At 46.7% G+C, this 10,715-nt stretch overlaps 1 protein-coding gene across 1 annotated transcript in view; it reads right to left on the bottom strand.

The window, feature by feature from the left end:
• The window catches only part of LOC145417807 (cell adhesion molecule Dscam2-like), a 252,292-nt gene extending 243,118 nt beyond the window's left edge, over positions 1-9,174 (bottom strand). Inside the window, exon 1 of the mRNA XM_080286430.1 lies at positions 9,114-9,174. Coding sequence (XP_080142556.1) covers positions 9,114-9,174 — 61 coding nt within the window. The remainder of the gene's footprint in view (positions 1-9,113) is intronic.
• Between the last annotated feature and the right edge of the window lie 1,541 nt (positions 9,175-10,715).

Genomic DNA, 10,715 nt, shown 5'->3' with positions numbered 1-10,715 from the left:
GGCAGGTAGGTAGATATGTAAGAGGGTATGTAGGTAGGTAAGTAGGCAGTCAGGTAAGTGAGTAGGTAGGTAATATGGGTAAGTACCATGTCCCTTTAAGAGTGATTGCCTCTTAACTTTTCCTACTCTTTTCCCTCCACCCTCCTCCTCCTCCTCCTCCTCCTCCTCTTCGCAATCCTTCTTCTCTCCTCTCCCCCGTCTCTTTCTCTTCCTTTTTCTTCTCTCTTCCTCTACTTCTACTCTCCCTTCCTCGGTCTAATCCTCCTCTTTCCGATTTCTCCCCCCCCTCTCTCTCTCTATCTATCTATCTCAATCTCTCTATCTCTATCTATCTATCTATCTCTCAATCATCCCCTTCACTCGCTTCCTCCCTCTTCCACCCTCTCTCCTCCCCTCCCTCCCTTTCCTTTCCACCCTCTCCCTCCTAACCTTCCTGTTTCCTTTCCTCTTCTAACCTCTCCCTCCTTATCTCCCTGTCTCCCTCCCTTCTCCACCTTCTCCCTCCCTCCCTCCCTCCCTCCCTCTCTCCCTCCCTTTTTAATCTACTCAAAGTCGTTCCCGAAATTAACAAAGGGTATAGGAAGGGAGGGGGAGGGGAGGGGATGAAGGTAGGTTAGTAGAATTAGAGAGAGAGAGAGAGAGAGAGGAGGGGGTTATGGAGAGGGAGGAAAGGAGAGGGGAAAAAAATGGGAAAGTGAATACCATACATTCAAAGTAGGGGCAGGAAGAGGAGGGAAGGAAAGCAGGAGAGAAAACCCCTGAATATGGAGAGGAAAGAGACAGGGACAGGAGAGGAGGGGGAGGAAAGAAAAAGAGGGGAAGAGGAAAAAAGAGGGGAAGAGAGGAAAGAGGGGGAGAGGGAAAAAGAGGGGGAGAGGGAAAAAGAGGGGGAGAGAGGAAAAAGAGGGGAAGAGGAAAAAAAGAGGGGGAGAGGGAAAAAGAGGGGGAGAGGGAAAAAGAGGGGGAGAGAGGAAAAAGAGGGGAGAGAGGAAAAGAGGGGGAGAAGAAAAAAAGGGGAGAGGGAAAAAAGGGGAGAGGGGGGAAAGGGGGAAAGGAAAGGGAAAGTAAGAGAGAGGGATGGAAGAATGCGAGAGGGAGGAAGGGGGGAAAGGGGGGAGAGGGAGAAGAGGGCGGGAGGTAGAGGGAGAGGAGGAGAGAGGGCTGGATGAGAGAGAGAAAAGGAGAGACGGAGGGGAGAGGAGTGGAGAGGGGACTGAAAGAGAGAGGGGATGAAGGCGAGGAGAGGGAGGGGAGAGGGAAGGGATGACAGACAGACAGTGAATATGGAGGGGAGAGAAAGAGAGAGAGAGGGGAAAGAGGAAGAGTAAAGAAGAGGGGGAAATAAAAGATGGGGATTAAGAAGAGGGGGAAGGGGAAGGGGGGGAAAAAGAGGAGGAGAAAGAAATAACAGATATGGAAGGGGAGAGAGGGGAAAAGGTGAAGATGAGAGAGAGAGAGAGAGAGAGAGAGAGAGAGAGAGAGAGAGAGAGAGAGAGAGAGAGAGGAGAAGAGAAAAACGATAAAAACTGAAGGGGAACTGAAGAGAAGATGGTTGGGAGAGGAAGACCGAGGAGGGGAAAAAAGTGAAAATGGAGGGGGGGGGAGATGAGGAGAAAGAGGGGGGGGATGGAAATGGGTGTGGGAAGACGGACTGAAGGGAGGGGGTGAGAGACAGCGAAATGGTAGGTGGGAGGGGGAGGGGAAGATGGGAGGGGAGGAGGAGAGGGGAGGAGAGGACGTGAAAGTGGGGGGGAGGGAAAGAACAAGGATATGAGAAGGGGAAAGGAGAAAATTAGTAGAGAGAGAGAGAGAGAGAGGGGGGGGGGGAGGAGAGACGGATAAATTAGAGAGACAAAAGAGTGAATCTAGCGAAGGAGGGGGAGAGAGAGATGGAGAGATAGAGGAGGGAAGAGGAGAGAAGACGGGGATGGAGAGGAACAGGGAGAAAGAGAGATGGGGAGGGGGGGAGATGAAGGGGGAGGGGGAGTAAGAGAGAGGGGGGGGAAGGAGGAGGAGCAGGAGGGAAGGTCAGAGGTAGAGAAAAAAATCTTGCATACGGAGGGAAGAGGGGAGTAAAGGGAGGGACTGGAGAGAAAAACCATGAATATGAAGAAGGGGAGGGGAGAGAGAAAGGGGGGATGGGGAGAGGAGGGAAGGAGGAGTAGGGGGGGTGAGGGAAGAGGGGGACGGGAGAGAGAGAGAGGAAAAGTCTCGCAAAAGAAGGGGAGGGAGGAAGGGAGAAGCCATGGAGAGAAAAAAAAAGTGAACAGGGAGAAGAAATAGAAAAGGGAGAAAATAGGAGAAAAGGGAGAAGTAAAATTTTGCATATGAAGGAGAAAGGGAGAGAAATGGACGAACTAGGGAGGGAAAAACATGAATATGGAGGGGGAGAGGGAGGAGGAGGAAAAATCTTGCAGAGAGAGAAGGGGAAGGGATGGAGGAAAGAGAGAGTGAAGCGAAAATCCTGGATATGTGAGAGGAAGGGAAGGGAAGGGAAGGGAAGGGAAGGGAAAGGAAGGGAAGGGAAGGGAAGGGAAGGGAAGGGAAGGGAAGGGAAGGGAAGGGAAGGGAAGGGAAGGGAAGGGAAGGGAAAGGAAGGGAAGGGAAGGGAAGGGAAGGGAGCTCAAAGCAATTATATTAGCATGATCATTTAGGGAAAGAAGAGAGAGAGGGAGAGGGGAGGGGGAAAGGTAGAGATGGTAAAGAAAAATAAAGAAAAAAAACAAGAGAAAAAATAACTAAAACGAGAGAGAGAGAGAGAGAGAGAGAGAGAGAGAGAGAGAGAGAGAGAGAGAGAGAGAGAGAGAGGCAAGAAGACAAAGTACCCTTGTTGTTTGTCTAAGAAATTACCTGAGAGAGACGCCTTTAACCCCTCCCCCCAGGGTCCTACTTACCTACCTACCTACCTACCTACTTACCCTCCTACTTCCGTGTTTATCTACCTATCTGGCCATCTACCTAGCCTGCCTACTTACCTACTTTCATACCTACCTAAGTATTTATCCTCCTACTTCCCTATTTACCTACCTACTTACCTGCCTACCTGTGTATTCATTAACCTACCTACTTACACACGTACTTATCTATCCATCTACCTACCTACTTATACACCTATCTATATATTGATCTACTTACCTATCTACCTACCTATTCATACTTACCCTGCGTCATACCTACCTACCTACCTACCAGATTACCTACCAACCTACTTACTTACATGCGTACTTCTCTCCTCCTCACTCCCTAACTCACAGCTTTGCACTCTCCTCCACCAAGCCTCTCTCCCTGCAAGTCATCCTCCCTACATACCTCCACTCCTCTCTCCCTGCCTCCCTACCTCTGTCCCTCCCTCTTTCCTTCCTTCTCTCCTGTGTCCCTGTTTCCTTCCCTCCCTTCCTTCCTTCCTTTCCTTCCTCCCCTCTTTTCCTGTCACCCATTCATTCTCCTATCCTACCTCTCTCTCTCTCCTTCGTCGTCACCATTCCCTCTTTTCTCCTTCTCTTCTACCCTTCCTTCTTGCTTCTTCCCCTCCCTCTCCCAGTCCTCCCCACCTCGCTCCCCTTCCCTATCTGCCTTCCTTCTCTCCTTCCTGTCTCTCCTCTCCCTACCTCCTCTTTGTCTCCCTCCCTCCCTCTCTACCTCACCCCCCTACCCACCCACCTGCCAGCAAGGTACGAGTATTTGCCCCGGCTGTTTCACCTGTTTATTCCGCAGCAAGAATCCTCTCTCTCCTTCTCAACATGCAATATATATAATTATCGTGTTATACTCATCAATATTACTACAGCATACGACATCTCTCAGCACTTAACACACACACACACACACACACACACACACACACACACACAGAACTATCAACAGAACGTATATATATAATTTGCCCTCAGCCAAACTGCGTTACCTTCACGACGAGAAGCTTCGCCAGACGCTGTGTGTGTGTGTGTGTGTGTGTGTGTGTGTGTGTGTGTGTGTGTGTGTGTGTGTGTGTGTGTGTGTGTGTGTGTGTGTGTGTGTGTGTGCGCGCGTAGGTAAGAGTTATTGAGTTAAAAGCTCTTCAAGTGAGAGATGGCAATGCAGGTTGGCAAATCTCTCCCCTCCTTTCATCCCACACCCTTTTTCTAACTCCACCTCACTTCCCCATTCACCCATTCCCTTCTCTCACACACCCCTGTCTCCAATCCATCCTCCCATCCTTTCCACTTTCTCCCTTTCCTCGTTTCTCCACCACTCCGTTCTCCTTTCTCTTCAACTCCCCTCTTCACCCCTCCCTCTACAAAACAACCGTCCTTCCATCCAACACTCTTCCCTTTCCCTTCTACCTCCTTCCCTCCTCCTCACCTGTAGAGTCTGCAGTGGACCCTCTCAAAATGTAAAGAAGGTTTGTAATCAACGCCCCTCAGAAAATTCACCTGTAAGGTAAGTTTCTTCGATATTCTTTCGTTTCCTTATTGCACTTCCTTACCTACCTCACTATATTACTCTTTTTAATGTCTATCTAACCATCTGTCTGTCTATCTGTCTATCTCTCCATTCATCTATCCACCCATCGATCAATATGTCTATTAAATCACCTCACCCAATTTCACACACCTGCCTGCTTACCTGTCTGTCTATATCTACCTATTTATCTGCCCTTCAACCTCATTTTCTTACTCTCTTCCATTCCCGTTATTCCCCATCTCTCTCTCTCTCTCTGTCTGTCTGTCTGTCTGTCTCTCTCTCTCTCTCTCTCTCTCTCAGACAAGCAAAACCACCATCCAATCCAGTCAGTGGTCGCTTTCTGAACACAAGCACCAACTTCAACTCTCTCTCTCTCTCTCACACACACACACAAACACAATTCTTGAAATGCCACTCTGATTTTCCTCCATTTGAATGTACATACATATGTGCTGCGTGAACAACCTAAATTTGACGGTGTGTGTGTGTGTGTGTGTGTGTGTGTGTGTGTGTGTGTGTGTGTGTAAATACTTGAGAGAGAGAGAGAGAGAGAGAGAGATGGGGAGGGGAAGAGATGTAGGGAGAAAGAAAAAAAAAAATGGAGAGGATCGAGGGGCAAGGGAGGGAAGGATGAGAAAGATTTAGGAGAGAGAGAGGGAGAGAGAGAGAGAGAGAGAGAGAGAGAGAGAGAGAGAGAGAGAGAGAGAGAGAGAGAGAGAGAGAGAGAGAGAACAAGGTCAAAGAAGCAGAGGAAAAATGAAAACAGAAGAAAAAGTGCAGAGCGAGAAACAAGAGAAGTAAAAATTACACATGAAAGAGCAATCCAGGCCAGCGAGGGAGGGGGAGGAAGGGAGGAAATAGGAGAGGAAGAGAGAGAGAGAGAGAGAGAGAGAGAGAGAGAGAGAGGTAAAAAGGAAAGGAAGAAGAGAAGCAAAAAGAGGAAAGGGAAGAGAACGGAGGAGGGAGGAGAGAAAAGGAAGGAATAGTTATGGATGAGAAGGGGATATAGGGAGAGAAGAAAGGAGGGAGAGAAGAAAGGAGGGAGAAAGGAAACCTACGAGGAAGGGAGAGAGGGAAGAGGAAGAGGGAAGGGAAACAAGGCTGATGAAAGAAAAGGGAAGAGAGAAGGAAAGAGGATTGACAGTAGGAAGGAAGGAAGGAAGGAAGGGAGGTAGGAAGGAAGGAAGGAAGGGAGGTAGGAAGGAAGGAAGGAAGGAAGGAAGGGAGGGAGAAAATAACACTGAAAGGGAGGAAGGAAAGGAAGGAAATAAAATTAAAGATGGAAAAAGGAAGTAAGATTAAAGGTGAATAATGGAAGGAAGAAGGAAAATGAAGAGAGAGGAAGGGAAGTGAGAAAAGACGAGACGGAGGAAAAGAAGACAGGATATTGTATTGGGAAAAAGGAGAAAGGGCAGGAAGAAAAATGAGAGAGAGAGAGAGAGAGAGAGAGAGAGAGAGAGAGAGAGGGAGAGATGAATATTCAGCCGGGGAGGGGGTGATGAAAGGGGGGAAAATGAATTCACTCTTTGTTCCACACCTCCACACTGCCCCCCACCACCACCACCACCACCAGGCTCTCTCTCTCTCTCTCTCTCTCTCTCTCTCTACGGTCTATACCATCATTCTAAAAATCCTGTTCCCCTCACATTCTCCCCTCCCTCCTCTTTCCCCTCTCTCTCTCTCTCTCTCTCTCTCTGCATATTCTACTCATCAAACCAGCATATATTTATTTTGTCACTCCTCCTCTTCCCTTCCCTTCCATTCTCTCTCTTGTTTTACTTCTTCCTTCCTTTCCCTACCCTACCCTTCGCTTCCCTTCCTTTCTCTTCTTCTCTTTTTTTCCATTCCTCTGCCTTACACTCTTCCTGCATCCTATCATCTTCATTTCCCTTTCTTTCCCCTTCCCTATCTTACCCTATCACATCTCATTTCTCGCTCTCTCCTTTCATTGCCTTTCCATTCCTTCACCTTTCCCTTCTAACTTTACCTTCTCTTTCCTCTTCCCTTCCCTTCCTATCCTATCTCACCTCTTCCCATTCTCATTCTATTTTTCAGGGCCCATTTCCCCCATATTCCCTACCCTCCTCTAACTTACCCATCCCTCCTCTTCCCCTCCACCCTATCTCCTCGCTTCCCCTCCCCCCCTACACTTTTTTCCAATAGATTTCCTTCCCTTTCTATCGCTCCCACCCCTTTCCCAACTCAGTCTTTCCCTTACCCAACTCTACCTTTCCCATAATACCTTTCCCTCTGACCCTACCTCATTCCTTCCCTCCCCACCACTTCCCCAACTCAATCTTCCCTTTACCCAACCCTACCTTTCCCTCAAACCCTACCTCATTCCTCCCCTCCCCATCCTTTTCCCTCGATATCCTCCCCATTCCCCTTCCTATCTTCCCTTTACCCAACCCTACCTTTCCCTTACTCCCTTTCCCTCAAACCTCACCTCATTCCTCCTCCCCTCCCCCCATCCCTTCCCCTCGATTTCCTCCCCATTCCCCCTCCCCATCGTCCCTCCCCCACCGTCCCAATACTCGCTGCCAAAGCCTATACGAATTTTAATCAAGGCGAAGCCAACTGCGTGGACATGCATTCGGATTCGCCATTCTCGCCATTCCTACCTGTTTTTTGTTTTTGTTTTTTGTTTTTTTCCTGCCATATATATATATTTTTTTCTTTTTATGATTTTGATTTTTTCCTGAGTTTGTTTTAAATATTTGGACTTGATGGAGGGACAAATTGGGAATGAAAGGGGTGGGAGGGGAGAGGTGTGTGTGTGTGTGTGTGTGTGTGTGTGTGTGTGTGTGTGTGTGTGTGTGTGTGTGTGTGTGTGTGTGTGTGTGTAAATACTTGAGAGAGAGAGAGAGAGAGAGTGTGTGTGTGTGTGTGTGTGTGTGTGTGTGTGTGTGTGTGTGTGTGTGTGTAAATAATTGAGAGAGAGAGAGAGAGTGTGTGTGTGTGTGTGTGTGTGTGTGTGTGTGTGTGTGTGTGTGTGTGTGTGTGTGTGTGTGTGTGTGTGTGTGTGTGTGTGTGAGAGAGAGAGAGAGAAACAAAGGCTAATCAAGGGACCCTGATATTGATTCTATCCTCCCCTATCAACTTAATCTATCGCTACTTGGCACTGTAATTATCTGGCAGTCTATCTATCGCGTCATTATCTCTCCGTCTTTTTTATGTATCGATCTCCCATCAATTATTTCCCGAACCATTCACCTTGTCGCATCCCATCTATCAAATCATTTTTATCTATCTATCCATTTCTATCTATTTGCTAACCAATCTATTCACTATCTTTTGATCTATCTCCTTGCTCTCAATCTATCTATCTATCTATCTACATATCTATCTATCCCATTCATCTAAATGCTATCTACTTGTATCTATTTTTCTCTCTATCTCTACCTACCCTTTTCCTCTACTCGTTCTGTCTTCACACAATAGACTTTTACAATCGATTTATCTATCTCTTTGTCTATCTCGATCTCTGTTCCCCCTTCGCCCAGTTCTGTCTCGCTATCTGACTGTTCATCTTCCATCCTATAGACCTTGCAAACTTATCTCTGTTCATTCCAATGCATCTCTCTCTCTCCCTCCCTCTCTCTCTCTCTCTCCCTCTCTCTCTCTCTCTCTCTCTCTCTCGTCTTTCACTTTTCCCTGTCTTCCTCAATTTTTACCTTCTCTTGTCATCTGATTCTCTCTCTCTCTCTCTCCATCTATTTTTGTATCTATCGCCCACTTTCCATGCAAAATCTCTATCTTTATTAACCAGTATGGGATATGGTAAGAGAATGACAGTGTGTGTGTTTCATATCCTTCCTATACACGTATCTATCTATCTGTCTATCTACCTGTATATATATCTATCCACCCATTCACCTACTTAGCTATTTCTATCTATCCATCCAATCCCCATTCACCCTCATGCATCTATCTGTCTCAATCCATCCATCTATGCTTCTGTACACTCGTCTATCCATCCATCTATCCCCACACTCATCCCTCCACGTATCTATCCATCCATCTACTCACCTATGTCTATCCATCCACTCATCTATCAGTCAATCATCTAACCACGCACTCGTCCATCCATCTTCATTTCTCTATCCATCCATCCATCCATATGATCCATCCACCTGCTATATCTATCCGTCCGCTTATATCTATCAGTGCTTTTACTCCATCAACCCACTCATCCATCACTGTCTATTACCAAAACCCAACCACCTTCATCCATCATTTATCTATCGTCCATCTACTTTTTAATCCATCCTTCTGTATATCAATTTTCTATGCTGACCTATCCATCTATCTATCTTCTATCTTATTTCATCTTTCTATCTATCAGTCCTATATAAGCATCTTCCATTCTTCTGTCTATCTATCTTTCTATATATTTATCTTCCATCAATCTTAATCCATCCTTCTATCTATCTATCTATCTATTCATCTATCTATCCACCTGATCCCCTATATAAATATCTTCCATCTATCCTAGTCCATTCTTTTATCTATCTATCCTTCCATATATTTATCTTCCATCAATCTAAGTCCATCATTCTATCCATCTATCTACCTATCTATCTATCTATCCATCCACCTGGCCAATTTTCCATCGGCAATATCGATACACAGGTCGGCTTCAAGTTAATTTGGGCTTGCAGCGGCGTTACCGGCCTGGGAATATATGGCTCGGCGTGGGAATTTATTGCTGACCGTGGGAATTTGAGCCATAGCGTGGGAATTAAGGCCTGACCGTGGGAATTAAGGCCTGACCGTGAGAATTAAGGCCTGACCGTGGGAATTAAGGCCTGACCGTGGGAATTAAGACCAGACCGTGGGAATTAAGGCCTAACCGTGGGAATTAAGGCCTGACCGTGGGAATTAAGGCCCGACCGTGGGAATTAAGGCCTGACCGTGGGAATTAAGGCCTGACCGTGGGAATTAAGGCCCGACCGTGGGAATTTACGTTATCATATGGAGATTAAACCTGCTCTGATTTTTTCCCCTGTATATAATGCTCTAGGATTTTCCTTTACATCTTTTGTGAGAATTTATAACTCTAGGTGGGACTTTCAAACGCTACCCGAGGGAATTTGAGCCATAGCCTGGGAATTAGAGGAAGACCGTGGGAATTTAGATGACTGTGTTGGGACTAAAGCTGAGGCCTGAGTTTTTATTTATTTATTTATTTATTTATTTATTTCTGTATTGTTTTCCTACATCATGGAAATTTAATACCACTCGTGTGAACCTCGGCCAATCCGTGGGAAATCAGGGTATCATGTAAAGACTACAACTGTGGTCGAAAATTGTTTAATACACCCCCAAAAAATATGATGACATTCTCTGGGACTTTATGGCGCTGCGTGGGAATATAGCTTACTGTGTGGAGATTAGGTCTAGTGGCTGATTTTTTTTTTTTTTTTTTGAGGGGGGGGGAAGGTTTTATAAGGTTTGGCGCGGGAAATTATTGTCCCCCGTGGGAATCTAAACCATACTGTGGGAATTGAGGCCGGAGCGTGGGAATTTACGTTCGTGTGTGGGGATTAAGGCTGATAGTTGTGTGTGTGAGAGAGAGAGAGAAAGAGAGAGAGAGAGAGAGAGAGAGAGAGAGAGAGAGAGAGAGAGAGAGAGAGAGATTTTAATAATGGGGTACGAACTTAATGCCATCTGTGGGAAGCTGCACCGCCATCGCCCTCACCACAACTTCCATCACCATCATCATCACCACCACCACCACCACCACCTCCATCACCATCATCATCCAAATCTTCTTCTTTACTAAAATGGGATCAGGAGAATTTATCATTGGCTGTAAATTTTTCATGAGTGTCATAGAAACTAGACAGGAGGGAAAATTCAAACCAACCACGATGTTTTGACGTTGCGAGGGTGACTGTGACGCACCATGGGAAATTGTGACGCAGCGTGGGAAACTGTGACGCAGCGTGGGAAACTGTGACGCAGCGTGGGAAACTGTGACGCACCGTGGGAAATTGTGACGCAGCGTGGGAAATTGTGACGCAGCGTGGGAAACTGTGACGCAGCGTGGGAAACTGTGACGCAGCGTGGGAAATTGTGACGCAGCGTGGGAAATTCTGACGCTGCGTGGGAAATTCTGGCGCTCCGTGGGAAATTGTGACGCAGCGTGGGAAATTGTGACATTGGCGCGGGAATTTACCACACACACGTCACACGAAAATACTATCGGTCTGCCACAAAGCCGTTTTTAATGCATGGACGGATGTTTTCTGTACAATTTTTAGTTAAAT

This window comes from Coenobita brevimanus, chromosome 14 (genome assembly GCF_032717465.1).
Source record: "Coenobita brevimanus isolate Jiangsu-jjx chromosome 14, ASM3271746v2, whole genome shotgun sequence".
Lineage (NCBI taxonomy): Eukaryota > Metazoa > Arthropoda > Malacostraca > Decapoda > Coenobitidae > Coenobita > Coenobita brevimanus.
Note: the sequence above shows the minus strand (reverse complement) of the source record. Positions and strands in the feature narration are given on the sequence as shown.